A 19,920-nucleotide genomic window follows, 5' to 3' on the forward strand; every position below is an offset into this window, starting at 1 on the left:
CAGAGAAATAACAGTAACTTTTATAATTATTATGTATTCCAAATAATTATTATAACTATAATTATTATTGCCATTGCAGCAGCTAATACTTAAACACTTTCTATATAACACGCACTGTTCTAATCACTTAATGCTACTTCACTTAATCCTCACATGACCCAGGAGCTTTTTTTTTTTTCCTAAAGATTTATTTATTTTAGAGAGAGAGTGCATATGTGGGGGCTGGGGGAGGAGCAGAGGGAGGGAGAGGGAGAGAACCTGAAAAGCAGACTCACTACTGAGCAGGGCGGTGCATCGCGAGGCTTGATCTCACAACCTTGAGATCGTGACTTGAGCTAAAATCAAGAAGCTGACAATGGACTGAGCCATCAGGTGCCTCTCCCCCAGGAGATTATTATTCTTATCTTGCAAATGAGAAAATGAGGCACAGAGATGTTAAATATCTTGCCCAAAGTTTCCCAGCAAGTAAGTGGTGGAGCCAGAATTAGAACTCAGGCAGTCAGATACACCAAGTTCTGGGTTGAATAAAAAACACACATATGTAAGTATATTCTGCTAATATTTCTGAACTTCAGAGGATTTTTTTCTTTCAAGGTTTTATTTAAATTCAAGTTAGTTAACATATAGCGTAGTATTGTTTTCAGGAGTAGAATTTAGTGATTCATCATTTGTATATAACACCCAGCACTCATCACAAGTGCCCTCCCTAATGCCCATCCACGTAGTTTCCCCAACTCCTGAACTGTTGAGAATTAAAGAGAAAAGTCTTACACGCATCCAAGCAGAAAGACCAGGCAACTATAAAGGAAAAGGAAAATCACACTGGCATGTACTGTTTATCTAGAACACAGGAAAGTAAATGGCAATGAGACAGCATCTACAGACCTTGAGGGAAAGGGATCACCACTCAAGATTCTTACATCCAGCCAAGATGGGTATTTATCCCAGGATGAAAAACAAATTTGAGGATATATAGGAATTTCAGACAATGCATTATTTGGATACCACACTTGAGGAAATTACCTTAGATAAGACTTTAACCAGCCAACAAAGAAACCAGAGCAGAGACCTCAAATAGGGAAAGACAAAGTGAAGAACAGTGGGGAAGAGTGACATACCTTGTGGTATGCCTGTGTGTAATATACAGAAAAGTGTGTGTGTGTATACATAATTACACCTCCGTGGTTAAGGATGGGCTGTTAAATATAAGTGCTAAATAAGAACTTTTGCATCAGAAGGGGCATATCTCGGGGAAATTTTGACACATGGTAAATAATTTTGTTCAATCTAGTAGTTGGGGGTTGGGAGTGGAGGGGTATAAAAATGTTTCAAAGGTCTCATTACAGTGAGGAGTCAAGGTGGGTTAGGAGCAGAGAAGAAAAGCCCTCTAGAGGTCTCATGATAAGGAAGAGGGTAAGTTTAGAGTGTCTTGGTGGTGAAAACAGTGTCTTGACAGAGTAAACAGCTGATATCTTGTTTTAAAGAAACAGTAGAGGGATCCCTGGGTGGCGCAGCGGTTTGGCGCCTGCCTTTGGCCCAGGGTGCCATCCTGGAGACCCGGGATCGAGTCCCACATTGAGCTCCCGGTGCATGGAGCCTGCTTCTCCCTCTGCCTATGTCTCTGCCTCTCTCTCTCTCTCTCTCTGTGACTATCATAAAATAGAAAGAAAGAAAGAAAGAAAGAAAGAAAGAAAGAAAGAAAGAAAGAAAGAAAGAAACAAACAGCAGAGTCCCATGTGCTTAATCAAGAGAGGTGGGAACAGCAACCATTAGTAGAACAGAACAAAAAAGTATAATCTCCAACCTCAAGGACAGTAATGAAACGATTATCAAGTAACTTGATCAAACTGGCAAAAATAAAACTAAGAAACAATATAAGAAGTAATAAACAGTAAATAGAAGGAATATAATCAAGTATGTCTGTCATAATACTAAATTCTCTCACTGGCAGACAGAGACCATCGGAGTGGTTAAAACAGCTGTGTGTTTATAAAAAAAAATTACTGAAAGCACAGTTGAAAATAAAGCAGTGGCAAAGAAATGCAGCAAATGCAAGAAAAAAAAGGAGTAAAAATATTAGTAAGACATGAAATTTAAGTTTAAACTCACTAATCAAGATAAAGAGAACTTTATGTTACAATAAAAAGGCACAATTCCCGATGAAGCAATAAAAGTCATTAAACGCGCATATACCAAACTAGACAGCAGCAGACTAAGGCAACAACCAGCAGAAGTGCAAAAAGTTAAAAATATAAATACAGTAACATAATGAGATTTTGAAATACCTCTTTCAGAATTGTGCAGTTAGGAAAATAATAATATAGCAGACATTTCTTGACTAAAAAAAAAATTATTTTCTTATGTCCACAGAACACTTATAAAAATTGATCCAGATCTTGGTCACAGAGAAAAACAAAATTTAAGAAATAGAGGTTTTATAGGCCACATGATTGTGACATAAAAGATTAGAAATAATAAAATGTAGCTATCTTTGAACTCAGCTTTTTCATAGTCAAACAAAATACTCTCAGAAGTTCAACATATATAAAAGCATATCGCTGTAGCAGTTCATAAATATAATGGCAACAGAAAGAAAAAGATAGAAAAAAAGAGAAATGAAAAGAAAGGAAAAGAAAGCTAGCAACCAAGATGTCCATCAATCAGTCGATTATTATACAAAGTACCTTGTTATTAATAAGAATGCAAACATTTTCCTTACCTTAATTTCAGCGAGAGAGGCCATTGCCCATGCAATGGTAGACCTCAGGCCTGCTGTCTTGATGTAAGCTCTGCTAGCTAAAGGAACCCTACAAAGAAAAGTAACAAAGTAACACCCAGTATTACTGGATAGTCTAAAGAAGATCATGATATAAATAAAAATGATTAACCTGTCCATATCAACATATTCATCTAAGAATCCCCTCAATTACAGAATAGTTTAGCCTTATTAAAAAATACTTTCTCTAATTGGCACCTTGTCTAACCAGCCAGTGTGACACTTCAGAAAGGTAAATTTGTGGGGTGCCTGGGTGGCTCAGTCAGTTAAGCATCTGCCTTCCACTCAGGTCATGGTCTGAGAACCCTGGGATAGAGCACTGTGTCACTGGACTCATTGCTCAGCAGGGAACCTCTTTCTCCCTCTCCCTCTACCTCTCCACTGGCTTATATGCTCTCTCTCAAATAAATAAATAAAATCTTAAAAAAAAAAAGGTAAACTTGTTAGACAACTGAAATTTAAACTCTTAAGAAGTGTTTGACTTATAACAAATCTAAACTCATAGGGAAATCTCTCTCAAACGTTAATATATTTTTCTGCTTTCTGATATGGAATACACGGGAACTTTTCTTGCTGATCTGGAGTCAAGAGGAACATATTGTTCTCTGATACAGATGTAGTATGGGAAGTAGGGCTGAATGGATGCTAACCCTTGAAATCTGTTTTCTAGAAAAAGATTGCTTTTGTAAATTTGCTCTTTGCTCATTTGCATCTTTCTCAAAAGATGAAATGAAGCATGACATTGCATTGTCTAAAATAATTTATGGAATGAAGAGCTGAAGTAGACATCTCTCAAATGAGTTCACTGGCCTCCATTATGTATTACTTCATACTTCATCCTCTACCTCATCACTGCTACTATCAGTGTTTCCAGATTTGATGGAAGTTTTCAAAATATTATTTCTATCTTTCTAATGCAATGAACAAGCAAGCTTGAGAAAAGCTATTACAATCACCCTAACCATTCCTTTTTTTACGTTCTGGCTTATAGATGCCTAGATGTGAGCTCAGAGCAAATGGGGTATTCTTATTGAATTTTTATAATCTTTAAAAATATTCCATTTTTAGAATCTAGAAAAAGGATATCTAAATTACATTATAGTATGTAAACAAGGATGTACATATAAAATGTTTTGAAGATACCAACAATATTTAAATGCTTTCAAGGAGCTAGAAATCACTATTTTCATCCAGCTAGCTCTTTCTTCCCAAAGCATCTAGAAAAGTACCTGTTACATGATGTGTCCAACAAATATTTTGGAATAAGGAAATGAGTCATTTGCATTTGTTATCATATAGTACCCTGCAAGATTAGAGAAATACCTGAAGTAGATTTTAAATACTGGAAATACTCTCCCACAATAAAAGAATAATGACAATAAAATTTATAGAATGTTCAAATGTGAATTTTAAGAACTATGTTTCTATTTTAATAAAAACTCCAGATGCCAACAGACTAAGGGCCTGTGAAAATCATTTAATAATAGAAATAATTAGATATAATTTTCAGGATGAATCATGTAATCAGTGAATGATTATAATCAAATCTTTTATAGCTCTAACTGGCCAGATTAAATCATATGCATTAAGCACCAAGAAAACACTTCACTGGCTCAAGTAAAGAACCCAAATGCTTTGCTTTTAGCCCCCTCTGGTATACTGACATTTCATATGATAAATAAGAGGATAAATTCTTACTTTTACAAACTCTAAGGGACAAATCTGAAGCTTAGAGAATAAGATCTACCTGAACACAGGGATTCCCACCACAGAGTAAACATCATTTAGATGTATGAAGATCTGAAAGAACAAATAGATGTTAGAACAGAACAGGAAATGCATTACCACATGCATTGACAATTTGAAAACTTCCATTTTGAAACTATGTTTTATTTTTAAATTTTATTTTTCTAATAATCTATATTTTAATAAAAAAATCTAAGGCCCTATTTGTCATATATGGAAAGATGTTCCATAATACTTTTTCTTGAGCAGAGAAAAAGTAAATTTTTAGTACATTCCACTGAAAGAGTCTGAGTATAACTCAGAATACAGGGAATATGGAGAATCATGTTCTGAAGAGATCTTGAGTTTTTTCTTCCCAGAGATTCTCTGAATTATCATCACTGGATCAGACTTTTCAGCACTGTGGGTTAGAAAAGACTTCCTAAAACCAATCTTAACTCCAACTTCAAACAAGACTTGAGGTCACACAGGACCATCACAGGCTACACATATTTCCAGGGTAACAAAATTTTCTTCAGGCCAAAGATATCATAGCAAGGGTGACCTTTTCTCTATTTTCTGTAGGTGAGCTGCTTCTTCTGTACTGTCCTTCTGTTAGGCCATTAAGAGGATTTAAATGTCTCAAGTTATAATTAGTAGCTCAATTAAATTTTAAAAGTTAGAATTTTACTTTAGTAGTCTGATGAGTTCATGGAATATTCTGACTCAATGTTTGAACTCAAGAGCATTTGATCTCTGATACTTTGACTCCAAGGTTATTTTTACTATATAGTTTAATCAGAATTACTTTAACATTGACAAATTTTTATTTAAAAAGAATGATCTGGGATGGACTCCACTTTGTAAATTTAAATCCTTGATCATCAAAGCTAAGCTTTCCAATTTTTTGCATTATTCATTTTAGCAAAAGTATTTATCACGATTCTTTTCTAATTAAAATCGATACTCAGAAAATACACTGATATTTTTATACTCAAATGTTACTGAGACTAGCTTCTCCCACTATAAAATTTTTTCTCTTAATTTTGCAGAATAAAATTTTTTAAGGTTTGAGTCTTCTGTTAATTTTGGTCACAAACTTTACGGTACGATTTTACTGTTGTCAATTATGCTAACAGCTATTATTAATTACATGAAATGGCTGATAGGAATTAAATGAGCTATATTTATTTAGGACCTAAACTATGAGAAAACTAATTCTGAGGCAGTGATATGGGGCCAAGGAGAAATGGGGAGATGGGAACCAGCAGAGCACAAGACAAGAGAAATGGAAAGGGGAGACAGAAGGAGGACACTCTCATGTCAAAACATTCTTGGGGTCAAAATATTTTTCATGACAGTAATGAACATACATCAAACATTATTTTGGAAAAGTGAAAATACCAAATGGAAAACACTGAAAAATAAAACAACATAAAATTCTGATATGGCTAGCTATTATTCCATTTAAAGGTATGGAAGAATAAATTTATGAGTCAATGAATCATGAAAATGACTAAACTGTCAAATTTATCAGATGGTTTTCAAAAAGGTGAAAAAAAATATTTTTAAGACTTATTTGAGAGAGAGAAAGAACCATGAGGGTGGGGGGAGGGCCAGAGGGAAAGGCTCTCAAGCACATTCCTGCTGAGCACAGAGGACCCTGAGATCATGACTTGAGCAGAAATCGAGTCAGACTCTTAACCGACTGAGCCATCTAGGCACCCTGTGAAGAGTATTTTTAATACTAGCTTTGGTTTCCCCATATAAGTGTTTACTTTGTTCCAATGAAAAATCTCATGTAACCTCATTAAGTTAACTTTGAAAATAGAGAAAAAAAAAGAAAAACATAATCCCAGAATCCTAACAAAGCCACTATAAACATACTACTGAATTTCCCAGAATCCTAACAAAGCCACTATTGCATACTACTGAATTTTGTGTGGACCTTTTGGTTTTCTATTCATTTGCTTATTTTTTTTTATCATTAGCTAGAATTTTTTATTTTAGACACTTGGTACATATTATAGTGATTGCAGAGAGGATCTCTGAATCCTTATAATAAATTTTTAAAATTCAACTGTGACAAAACAATTCCATCCCAAAACATCTTATTTGGATAAGACATTTTCAACAGCGAAAAATACTGGCAAAACTATCTGTACTTTTCTACTGCTAAAGAGAAAACAGACTGCTAGATTCACGTAGACAAGCCTTTTAAAAAAAGTCTGAAGCAAAACTGAAAAGTACAATACAGATAGTTGACATTGTCTTTAAACAATTAGGTTATAGGCATATAAAATAAAACATTCAGTACCTCTAAATTTGGATTCCTCAAATCTGCTTTCCATCCAAACTGTTTCATAACAGCAATTCCAATTACTCTTCCTACCTCCTGAAAAAGCAGAAAGTTATAGAAAAGAATACTAAAAATGAAAATTTTACATTTAAATGTAAGCAAAAACTAAGACAGCATGTAGGAAAATCAAGTCAGACTATCTGGTAGTAATTTAGGGTTACAATATTAAAATATGACACGTGTTTTCTGTTCAAGGCAATAATAGGAAATAGATGTGAGATGAAAGATGGGCTATTTGAGCTACTATAATCTGCTATATTTAGAAACTACCACAATGATAGTGTTAGACTCCATCTTTAGGGTCTGACTTTGAGGCTGGCCAAACAAGGACCAAGACCTGTGCTCTTATATTAACGAACTTTGCTAGGGCCAAGTGCTAAAGTGTTTTGAAGGAAACTGTGGTGTTTGCTTTCCCCTAGATAGCTGAGATTTTGAGTGCATTTGTGTATTTGCATCTGGGTCCTTGACAATCATACATACAAGGTATAATGTAGAGCAACCATCTAATAAAACCAATATAATAAACACAGAGCTGAAGAGAAACCCGAGGATAATAATAGTAGGATTTCCCAATGTAAAGAGTACCTATGAGTTTAAGGAAACTTTGAGGGAGAAAGTAAAAAAAGGAGGAGGCCATTACATGGAATGGCATACCACTACTCTTAAGCATCTGAGGTAAAGTTAAAAAGGAAAATGCATTTTTAAAGAGATTTAATTATATGAAATTAGGCCTAGTTATCTGCCAAGGCCGAGTTATCTATTCTGTGAAAGACTGTCCTCTCATTTTAAATCTAAAGAGTGGTTAATTCTTTTAGAAAATGGAACTTCATCCTGGGAGGTAAGTGTACCTGTGCAGTAAAGGTCTTTGCAATAGCTCCACTGCAGCGACAAGAAACTCTGAAAGTCAAGTCCTTCTGGTTTTGGGTATCTGCTTTTACCACATCATTCTGAAATGCTTCTTGAGATTTTTCTCTTTTAGTGAGAAAATCTTGCTCCGGTGTTTCTTCTTCTATTTCCTTTTCCAGCTGGCATTCCCTACTCTCTTGTAGCTCTTGCATTTGTTCTGTTTTTAATTTCTTAGGATTGATGATGTCATTTTCTTCTACTTTTCTTTTCAGTGGGTTAGCATCTCTTTGAGAAAGTTTACCTTTTTTTGTATCAAGTTCAAGAAGATTTTTCCAAATTGAAATGGCATTCAACCAACTTTCTGGATCATCGTTTACAAGGTTTTGCATTTCATTAAATATTTTTCCTAAATAAATAAGATCTTAGTTTATCCTATATTGAAGCTTTAAAGACAGTCTATTACACATTAATCACCCCTAAATTCCATTACCTCTATTTCTTTAAAATAAGTTTTACTAAATTGCTACATGGATAGTGAGTTTACCTTCACCTGGATTTATAGAACTTAACATAAGGCTATTATGCAAAATAAAGCTCATTCTTATATTCCATACTTAACATCAACACTATTTTAAAATTCCTATAGAGTTATCATATATTTTAGCAAGATCATTTGTCCTATGATAACATATATCTATACCTTCAATATACGCATAGAGCTAGAGTATGTATTGATTTTTGAAATAATGCTGATTTTGCTTATAAAAACTAAGTAAAAAAACAGAATAAGTTGCAAAACAGAGCTCAGAAACAGACCAAATGAATACTGAAACTATCTTAGACCATACAATATAGCATGCATCCTAAAATGAGTTTCCAAAAAGTAAGATTTTAGATACACAAACCATTCATAACTGAGGGACTGCCAGCATGCTCAATATAGTATAATATATATATTTTTAGGATTTTATTTACTTATTTATGAGACACACACAGAGAAAGGCAGAGACATAGGCAAAAGGAGAAGTGGGATCCTTGTGGGGAGCCCAATGTGGGACTTGATCCCAGTACCCTGGGATCATGATCTGAGCCAAAGGCAGACACTCAACCACTGACCCACCCAGGTACCCCTGGTATAATCTTTTTTTGATGAACAAAGTTTATCAAGTTGACCCAAGAGTAATTACTATATCCTCTAAAGATGAGAATGTGTGGAATATTGGGATGAAATTATACAGACCCCATGGTATAACTCCTTAGGATTTGTTTGCTTTGTAACAAGTTTTCTGACCTGTTTTGATTTCTTGCCATTTGTAACTTTATTGACACATTTTTAGTACAGACCAAAATACAACATGATCTCTTGTGCACAATCAATAATTAAAACTAAGTTTAAGGCCATGTCTAGTCTAGCAGTATCTGACCCTTTTTTGGTGCTTCCATTAAGATCCTTAAATTATTTTAGTAGCATAGTTATAAAATTAGAGAGTGGAGAGGGAATCTCTTAAGCTCCCTTTAACTGTAATGCTTTATAAATGGGTATAAATTTATACAAAACCTTAAATTTAAGGCCCCTTAAGCAAGAAATTGTATTACATAGTATTTTTTCCAATTATATATAACTCACTGGTTAAAATGTATAAAGTGACAGTTTTGATCAACTTATTAAAACCATGCATTCTGGGTTATTACATGTTCCTAAGTCTAAATAAATGCAATGACCTATGTATAACTAGAGAAGGTGTCTGAACATCGAAGATTTGTGATTTAGGATACTAACGCTTAGAAAATAGGTAGCAGATTACAAAGAGACACAATTAGGTGATAATATGATTAACATGGTGATAATATTCAGGAAATACAGAAAATACATAATTAATGATCCCACAGGTATGAATGAATCTTCAAAATGTGCAACGTACAAATTAATTATCAAGCAGAAGACTGTAATATACAGAATATCACGGGGGTAAAGGCAACAGGTATATACCGTACCTTTATTTACAGAAGGAACATTGAGTGGAAACTGCTTTTTAATGAGCAAAAATAATCTTTCTGCAGATTTTAATTTTTTCAGCATATTTAAGTCAGAACAGGTGGTGAAGAAAACTTTTCCTGAAATATATTCAACCTAAAGACAGAAAAGATTAGTCCTGTGTCAGAGAAAGAATCATTTCTTTTCCTCTCTTAATAGATTAAAAGTGTCTACATTGACAATAAAAACCACCATTTCTTAAATATGTACTATTTGTCAGACACTGTACTAGGCACTCTGGATACATTTTCCCTCTTATCCTTTTAACAACCTTCTAAGATAGATTTTTATCACCCCCATTTCTCAGATTATGAAACTGAGGCTTAGACAGTGACTAAGATCATAATCTATATCAAGGTACCTTGTGTAAAGTGTGCGTGTGTGTGTGTGTGCCTGCACAGGCACAGACAAACCAGGTGACTGGCCCAAGGTTAACATCATCAGTAGGCATTTATTAAACACTTACCTCATGGTCTACCGGGAAGCATATATTATATATTCTAAAGTTGAATGATAATTTATATATATGTATATATATATATATATATACACACATATACACACACACACATACACTGGCATACAAATTGAAATGTAAAATTAATAATAACTTGAATTTAAAAAATTTAATATAATAAATGCACTGATAAACTGCAGGTACAAGGTATAATAAGTAGCACTGAATATGGAACTGTCATTAGTAAAAGTCTCAGGAAAGAACTCTGGAGGATTTGGGAAGACAGATTCTGACATTCTAACAGAAGAACAAGGTGCAGAGGTGGGAGTGACATCCTGGCTGAAGTAAACTGTAAGTCAGCATGGCAAAATTTGCTATGTTATGCGGATTGATAGTATCAGGTGGATGCATAGCATAGCTCAGGCCAGTCTGATAAATGGTCATGGAAATCTGAGTACCCCAGATGGTAATGGTCAACCATTATAGACTTTTGATGAAAGCTGTGACAGCACTGAATTAGCTAGCATAAAAAATTACTTTAGAAGAGGCATAAAGTACTGAGTGTAGATTGTGATGTTGGAGGAAAAAGTAGATCACTGAGGTAGAAATAATGAGATACTTGGCTGTGGAACTAGAAAAGGGATAACAGCAAGAAACATGCATCACACACGAAAGAGGTTTTGGAGACAGGATGGGTATATGGTAAAAGCCAGAGAGGAAAGGAAAATAAAAAATAAGACTCACTGAGTTTGTAGTGAGACTAGACTATAGTGAGTCTAGTGAGGTATGGCAAATGGTGCTCAATACCAAGGGGAGTCCTAAAACTTTTGGGTTCAACCCAACCCTCTCAAGCTCAGGATGGATGTGGATTATCTTAAAATTTTCCTTTTAGTGGTGGCCATGGGCTAATATGGTTCTACTAATATGGTTATCTACTAGAACTGAGGTAACGGGGAACTTGGGGTATCCCATATATTTAGGCAGTTCCCATCCAACAGCAACTTGAATTCCAAGTGTTTTTGTACTTTTGATCTGATATGGTCTAATCAAGCTTTTGGGATGGTAATTTCTGGGGTTATCATTCTAGCTTGATTAAGAAGAATCTCTGCAGAGGAAGCCCTAAACTGACATCAACTAAAATCCAAATACTTCATTATAAGATTAACAAGTTTTAGGGATCTAATGTGCAGTATGGTGAAAGTTGCTAACAGATCTTAAATGTTCTCACCCCCAAAAAGTGATAGTAATTGTGTGACTGGATGGAGGTGTCAGCTAATGCTATGGTGGTGGTAATCATTTACAATATATAAATGTATCAAATCAACATGTTGCACACCTTTAACTTACACAATGGTATATGTCAATTATATTTCAATAAAGCCAGAAAAACAAATAAAAATAAAACCCACAATGGTATATGTCAATTATATTTCAATAAAGCCAGAAAAACAAATAAAAATAAAACCCAAATATCATAGGTACCAGCAATGTAGATGGAGAAAGCAGGGAATGAGAAGAATGTTTAGGAATCAACATTTAAGGGGATAAGGAAATAAAATAAGAACTTCTAGGTTCTAGAATTTACTTCTTTCTCATTGCAAAGGTGACATTTTCCCACAAAAAAAAAACAAAACTAAATATATATGTTAAAATGCTTAGAACTTGAAGGCAGCCCAGGTGGCTCAGCGGTTTAGCGCTGCCTTCAGTCCAGGGTGTGATCCTGTAGACCGGAGTCCCACATTGGGCTCCCTGCATGGAGTGTGCTTCTCCCTCTGCCTGTGTCTCTGCCTCTCTCTCTCTCCTCATTCTGTGTTTCTTGTGAATAAATAAATAAAATCTTTTAAAAAAATAAATTGCTTAGAAATTGAAAATAAAAGCAGTAAATAAAATAAACTTGAAAATAAAGTTTTAAAAAGTAACTTTAAAAAGTTTAAATTTGGGGCAGCCCCGGTGGCTCAGCGGTTTAGTGTCCCCTGCAGCCCAGGGTGTGATCCTGGAGACCCAAGATCGAATCCCATGTCAGGCTCCCTGCATGGAGCCTGCTTCTAACTCTGCCTGGGTCTCTGCCTCTCTCCGTGTCTCTATAAATAAATAAAAATTTTTAAAAAAGTTTATATTTTATGTTACCTGACATAAAAATATAGCTGATATTAAAACCCCCATAAAACAAGTTGACATGAAATACTTTGCCAAGATTATGGGGGAAATGAAGTAAATATTTTACAGAAAAGTGTATGGTTTTAAGATTCAAGTCCTATAAACAAACTTATGCAAAAATCTAGACCAGTGATTTTAACCTAGTCAGTGATCTAGATATTAATTTATAGTTATTTAACTGTAAAATGATCTTATCTTTTCCTACTTATTTGAATATGAAGGGAAACATTTTATCTTGATCTTCCTCTAAAAACATCATTTGGGGGAGGTGGGAAGAACAACACAACAAAAAGAAATGACTGAAAATCAAGTTAATTAAAAGGAACTAAAAGATTTACTATATTTGGAGAATCAAACCATAAGAATGTTTTGAGGCATTAAAATGCTAAATACATTTTCCAAACCAAAACCAACATTATTCTCTTTATTTAAAAATTAAGATAAGGCCTGCATTCCTTTTACAAGTAATAAGCATGTGATCAGAAGTAGTTCACTAAATTACAAAACAGTCACTACAAGAATCAAATAATCATATACACAAAAGGACGATAATGGTTTACCTTTGGTGAAGATAAAGTATTATATCTTAAAGCAATAGGGAGAATGAATTTTGGTGCTTATGAGTTCAAAAACTGCTGAAGTTGGTGTTAACTTTTTTCTCTGTTTATTGCTTTGTTTATCTGATCATATTCAATTATAATACTTAGGGGAGAAATGTGGCATTTTAGGATATTTCATCCTAATATTTGTTACTTGAAAATTTATTTATTATATACAATCTGCTTTTTCCATTTTGGAATTAAATCATAACCAAGTGTCTAAAATCAGCTGCTTTCATGTCTAACACTTTTGAAGATGAAATAACAGTCTTATTAAAGTAAAAACAGTTCTGTTATCAGCTAGTATAGCTAAGGAGTTACCATTTTTGCCCTTCTTTTAAAATTCAAGCATTCCAGTCTAACACAAAAATGGGAAGCTTCAAGTCTAGGCAAAAACATGTAGAAAAATAGAGAGATATCAAAGTTCTCCTAATTCTACAGATGTAATTTAGTTTTAGAATTAATTTTAAATTGCTAGGTGAAGAGTTGAGGTGGCCCATGAGCTTTTTTGATTCATTTCAGAAGAATTAAAAATATATTTTACTTAATTAAAAAAATTCAATCTACAAGAAAAGTTGAGACTCTTAAAAAATCAATCTTATACAATTATCTCATTAAAAAAAAAACTATGAAATAACCTGATTATCTGGTTAGATTCTACCCCACCACCGTCTATGACCAAGACTCCACTAAAAAATTAAAAATCAGTTGTCTTCTTAAGGTTCAGGACCCAAGTTAAAAAGTCTTTGCTATGTGGGTTTATAAAAACCAATTAATCCACTGACAGGGCCTTTTTGGCTAGCTGGCATCAGGTATACCTTTATTATATTGAGTGTTATCTTAAAAACATTCTTGCTATTATCGTTATAGTAAATAACAGTATTAAATACATTAAACACCGTTATAAAATAAAGCTTGATTTTTCCCAATATATTTCTTTAAGATAGTCCAGATAAAATAAATATATAGTATGTATGTATATAAAATATATTATACATATAAAAATGTATAATTATACAATATAGATTAAACATTTAAACATATCCAGGAACCTATAAAGAAGTTGGCTCCACCACCAGGAGGAAAAATAAATCTAATCTGAATCTGAACAAACTCTAGATACAACTTACAAGATTCCAATTCACAGGAAAGAGAGGACAGAGAAACATGCTAAACTACCCCATGGAGATATAATTGGCATTACCTAGACCAGTGGAAACTTCAATGGTGCTATCCAACATTTGGTGATGACTAAAATGTTCTATAACCTGTGTTCTCCAACACAGTCACCACTAGCACATGTGGCTTCTGAACACTTGAAATATGACTAAGAAAGTGAATTTTTAATTTTAATTAATTAAAATAGCCACCACCTCCTACTGGATAGCACAGCTGTAGACTAGAAAGGGGCCAGAAAATGATGCTTGGTGAGATAAGAATGGTCTTTACATTTTTAAAGGGATATAAAAAGAAACAATAACAACAAAGAATATGTAACAGAAACCACAAAGTGATCCACATATGTGATCTACAAAGCATAAAATATTTATTATCTGGACCTTTATTTATTTTTTTTAAATTTTTTTTTATTTATTTATGATAGTCACAGAGAGAGAGAGAGGCAGAGACACAGGCAGAGGGAGAAGCAGGCTCCATGCACCGGGAGCCCGATGTGGGATTCGATCCCGGGTCTCCAGGATCGCGCCCTGGGCCAAAGGCAGGCGCCAAACCGCTGCGCCACCCAGGGATCCCTTATCTGGACCTTTAAAGAAAAAGTTTGACGACCCTTGCTCTATCTAGACTATAAACAACCCTGCTTCTTTAATAATAAATTGCTGGGGGAAAAAAGAGAGGTGTAGGGAAAAATCTATAGATTAAAAGGACTTAAAATTTTTTTTTTTGAAAAATAAAAGAGACTTAAAAGATTATCAATCATTATGTGTGGCCCTTACTGGACTCCTCATTCAAATACACAAACTTAAAAACAAAAATGGCGTTTTGAGACAAGTTGAAATTTGAACAGTGATTTGATAAGAAATTATTTTTAGACATGATGATACTATCTATGGTTTATATTGTAAAAAGAGCCATTATATGTATTATCTCTTCTATATTATACCATATATAAGTCCTCTTCTTTTAGATATACAGTAGTCCCGTTATCTGTGGTATCATTTCCTGTCAATAGTGTAAGGTCAATAGCATAAGGCCATGTCATAATGCCTACAATCATAGTCCTGAAGCTCCACCCCCCCTTTTTTTTTAAGATTTTATTTATTTACTCTTGAGAGACAGAGAGAGATGCAGAGACACAGGCAGAGGGAGAAGCAGGCTCTCTGTGGGGAGCTCAACGCGAAACTCAGTCCAGGACCTGGGATCACGCCCTGAGCAGGCACCAACACTGAGTCATCCAGGCGCCCCTACCACCTTCCTTCTGAAGTACCATCAGAGTCAGTCAATAGTAGCCTAAGGTCACGCACTTCACTTCATCTCATCACTTTGTCATCTCACATCATCATAAGAAGGGTGAGTATGGTACAATAAGATAATTTGAGAGAGAGGGCAGGAGAGTGAGCAAGAGACCACATTCACATTTTTTATTACAGTATATTTATAATTGTCCTATTTTATTATTAATTGCTTACTGTGCCTAATTAACAAATTAAATTTTGAGTACATATATTTAGTAGAAGACAGTATATATAGAATTGGTACTACCCATGTTCTCAGGCATCCACTAGGGGTCCTGGAACGTGTGACCCAAGGATAAGGGTGACTTACTATATAGGCAAACATTTACAGATGAAGTGATATTTTGAGTTTGCTTCAAAATAACATGGAGGAGTATTAATGGATCAGAATTCACTATGGGATTGTGCTTGCAGCCAGTCGATGAGTACGTAAGATTCACACTATTCTATTTTTGTTTGAAATTCTCCATGATGAAAAGCTATACAGAATACACAGGATGTTTTCTATTGGAAGCTGCATGTTGGAGGAAGCACCTAAATCAGTGACCTGAGGGGAGAAGAGTTTGCAAGTTAAAATGCAAATGACTGGGCTTGTGTACATTCCTACTGAAAGAGAAGTTTTTGGGGGTGGCCACTGGGCCATGCATTTTCAAAAAGCACCCTACATGACTCTTAGGTTCACTAAAACTGGAGAAACACTGATTAGAAAGGTGTGATTAATTTGTAAAAGTAAACAATCACTTCTAAAATAATTTGTTTTGTAAATTCAGATTTTACAATATTAACTTTCTTGCAGCAAACCAGTTTCTAACAGAGTCTCGTTACTGCGTGAATGATTTTAAGTATTCCTGTGTAACTCACTCATTGGCAATATTTACTGTTCACCTATTAATTGCAAGACGTTGTGTTATACATGCTATGGATCTTTACCTCAAGGATTGCTTTAATCCTTTAAAGTAGGTATTATCATCTCCATTTTATATCCAAGGAAAGTAAGACTCAGAAATTTGAGTGTAGCCCAATTTAAAAGAAGATTAAGATTTGAACATGTCTTTGGCCTCTAAAGTCTTCATACACTCTTTTCCATGCTGTTACAAAAATGACCTACATGCTTTGGGGCAGTTCCCCACTATAATTTAATGCAGTAGTAAAGCACATGGCTTCAAAGCAAGAAAGATTCAGATACAAGTCCCAGCTCCACCCGGTAGCATCAGTTTTCTCTTTACTTCTTTGTAAAATGGAGGGAAAAATGACCTATCACATAGGATTCTTTTGAGGATTAAGTCGAACCCAATGTACATAAAAGCATCTGACACACTTTAAGTGCTTTATGTTAGGCGCTATCATTATTCTTTCAAAATTGCCTTAACTTTGAGAGTTTATATTAGTGAAACTGAGATGGAATTTCAGAGGTTCTTTGTTCAGATCCCAGTTCCAAGTATATCCTTAAAACATACACAATCAAAATACGGAAATTCCAAAATCTCTTAACATTTAATTCCTCCCATTGCCAATAAGTCTATCCCTCTAATTAATTGAAATTGGCTTTTTTTTTTTTTTTTGCTGTGATGAGCCCCCTACTCACCCCCCACTGTGCACTCTGTATCTCCTTTTGTCTTTAGAGAAGATGGGGAACAAGCAGAGAGGATAATTTTTCTAATTAGACATACTCCAATTGGGGTAAGCCTTCCATTTTTCATACTAAGAACTCAAAGTTAACATTAAAAAAAAAAATCAGTGCAGCATGATGTAATGGTTGCACAGTAGTCAAGGAACTGGACCCAGGTACCTGGCCTGTCCGGGTTGGACATGATTATATACTTATACCTAAGCTCATGGACAGCTTGGGTTTGAATCCCAGGTCTGCCACTTTACATGACTTGAATAATTTATTGGATTTACCTGTGCTTCATTCTCCTTTTCTGTTAAATGTAGAGCCTACCTCATATGGTTGTTGTGAAAACTAAGCAGGTGAATTCAGAGTAAGGACCTAAGAACGTGGGCCTCACACACAGTAAATGCTTCATGGATGTCAGCAGTTCTTATACTGTTGCTTTTTTTAGATTATCTACATGCAACACTCTATTAAATTCTGGGACCCAAACCACAAATGGATGGTAATGTAAGACTGATGCCATTTTTTTTCATGACCCCCTCCCTGTTATCATCCACGCCCCCAACTCCCTCACCGCAGAAAATCCTTTTGTGGCTTCCAGCTCTGCAGGGCCTGCTAGAGTGGCACGGTCAATTTCATTCAGTAAGTTTTCCTTTTCCTAAAACACACATCATTCACACGGTCATAGAGAGCCCATCAAGTTACTGGAGTCTGTTTCTACGACATCTGTTCCCTCCGCTTTCATGAACCAGCTCAGCATGTTCTAGAACGGAAACTCACGTGGAAAAAACCTCGTTCATTTCATTGAAACGAACAGAAAATACCAGCAACTGTCAACTTCCTCCAGCAGTTGGACTATGAGGCCTCCGAGACGGTATCGCTTTTGTAGCTACTGTGAATCGGTGTTTTATTTTATTTCTTTAAAGATTTTATTTATCTATTCATGAGAGACACAGGCAGAGGCAGAGACACAGGCAGAGGGAGAAGCAGGCTCCACGCAGGGAGCGCGAGGTGGGACTCGATCCCGGGCCTCCAGGATCACGCCCTGGGCCCAAGGCAGGTGCTAAACCGCTGAGCCCCCCGGGCTGCCCTGAATCGGTGTTCTGGGTGTACCTGACGTACCCTGTGTCATACAATCCTTCCAACAACCCTGTGAAGGCAACCCAGCCATGGTCAGGAACCTTGACAGGGTCAAGTGACTGAGCCTGAGGATGGCATTTGTATTTAAAGGGTGGAGGAAGGCTTCGGACTCCGACAGATCTAATTCCAACCACAGGCACTGTCCTCCTTTACCCGCCTTTAAAGCATCCGAGGAAATAACTTGCCCCAACCCCCTCTTCTAGTAAAACGACGGGCGTGAGAGACGCGCGGTAACAGGCGTGGAGGGGACAACGACTGGCGGTTCTTTCCAGCAGGCATTAAAGGATGTGTCAGGACTCCGAGGCCCGGGGCTGTCGCCTCTGCGGGTCCGCGGTTTGCGAGCTGGGGCCTCGCGTCGCTTTCCAGGGTCTACACGGGCCTCGGCGCGGAGGGAGCCCGGGCGGGTGCAGGGCCGCCCTCCTTCCAGCCGGGGCGCGCAGCCAGGCCGACTCACCTGCGTGGCCGCCAGCCGCGCTCGCACTTCCCGCATCAGGAAGGGCTCCAGGCCGCGGCCTGCGGTGCAGAAGAACCGGGCGCCCGCTGCAGGCCGGGGGCCGGCATGCGCCGGCGTCGCCGCCATGTCGGCCTGCGCGCGGCCCCGCCCCTCGGGGGTCACGTGGCCCGGGCGCGCGGCGCGCGCCTGTGAGGAAGGGTCACGTGACCTGGGCGCGCGGCGCGTCCCCGTGCCCCCCGCCGCGTGCGCGGGGGCGGGGGGGTGCGTGGGGGGGTCTAGTGGGGCGCCCGGCGAGCGCGCTGGGAGACCACGGCGTGGGGGGGGGGCCTGAGGGGGGGCGTCGGGGGCCGGTCCCCTGGGAGCGGGGGCTGTGGGTCTCCTGTGTTAACTGCTCGAAACTTGCCTGATTAGGCGTCTGCAACTACTTAGACTCGCAGATGGATGGGATACAATTGGGACCCGTTATCGGATCTATAAAAACGACTTGTGCCATCTGATCCATCTGCCTTATTTTTGAGATTGAGGAAGTTGACCCCTAGGCAGGCCGAGGCACGGTTAGTGGCACAGCTGAGGCTCGTCTCGATGCCCAGGATAATGAGCTTCTCCCGTTTCTCCCAACTTTCCCCTCTCCTCTTCTCCATCCTGTCCCACTGCTCTCCTCAGATAAGGAGCCCTCTTCCGTCTTCACCAAGAATCGGGCCAAAGCTGGGAATCCTCGGGATCAAGAGCAGAAATCGCCACTCTCCAACGGAATGTCCTTATGTTCACAAAGCAGGTCACAGGGCACATTTCTTGCACTATTAAGTCAGCCACCAAGGTAAAGAACGCACCATCTAGTTTGGGCCATAACTAAACTGGCTCTCTTAACGGTGTTTGAAGAGGCTTCTTTAATTTTGAGTTTTCGATTGGCAATGAAAATATTACTTGGGAGGAACAGAATCCGTATTACAAGGTGACAGCATTACATTAGTTCTGTACGTATACGAAGTTATATAGCGTCGTATACGTAGTTACATGAAGTCATATAGAGACTATTAAACGAATGACTATCTTTCTGGCAAGTACCTCTCATGTGCTTCCCAGTGGGACCTAGGCAAGTAACAGGTACTCCCTCTTTTCCTCCCCACCCCGCCCCACCTCTTGGTCTACTGGGACAGTAGTAAAAAAATTCTTATAGAATCATGTAATAACACAAGCATTTCAAGCTTTTGGTCCTAAAACTTCTCAGATCCTTTCATTCTGGCAAATTCCTCCCTCCCTCCCTCCCTCCCTCCCTCCCTCCCTCC

At 37.2% G+C, this 19,920-nt stretch overlaps 1 protein-coding gene across 1 annotated transcript in view; it reads right to left on the reverse strand.

Moving 5' to 3' along the window:
* THUMPD2 (THUMP domain containing 2) overlaps positions 1 to 18,765 on the reverse strand; it is a 37,961-nt gene extending 19,196 nt beyond the window's left edge. The window contains exons 1-6 of the mRNA XM_055327547.1: positions 18,635 to 18,765; positions 9,702 to 9,837; positions 7,709 to 8,112; positions 6,819 to 6,896; positions 4,524 to 4,576; positions 2,720 to 2,807 (exon numbers count right to left, since the gene is read on the reverse strand). Of these exons, the coding sequence (XP_055183522.1) occupies positions 2,720 to 2,807; positions 4,524 to 4,576; positions 6,819 to 6,896; positions 7,709 to 8,112; positions 9,702 to 9,837; positions 18,635 to 18,760 (885 nt within the window). The 5' untranslated portion in view covers positions 18,761 to 18,765. The remainder of the gene's footprint in view (positions 1 to 2,719; positions 2,808 to 4,523; positions 4,577 to 6,818; positions 6,897 to 7,708; positions 8,113 to 9,701; positions 9,838 to 18,634) is intronic.
* Positions 18,766 to 19,920: the final 1,155 nt, after the last annotated feature.

Source organism: Nyctereutes procyonoides, unplaced genomic scaffold, assembly GCF_905146905.1.
Source record: "Nyctereutes procyonoides isolate TBG_1078 unplaced genomic scaffold, NYPRO_anot_genome, whole genome shotgun sequence".
In the NCBI taxonomy this organism is placed as follows: domain Eukaryota; kingdom Metazoa; phylum Chordata; class Mammalia; order Carnivora; family Canidae; genus Nyctereutes; species Nyctereutes procyonoides.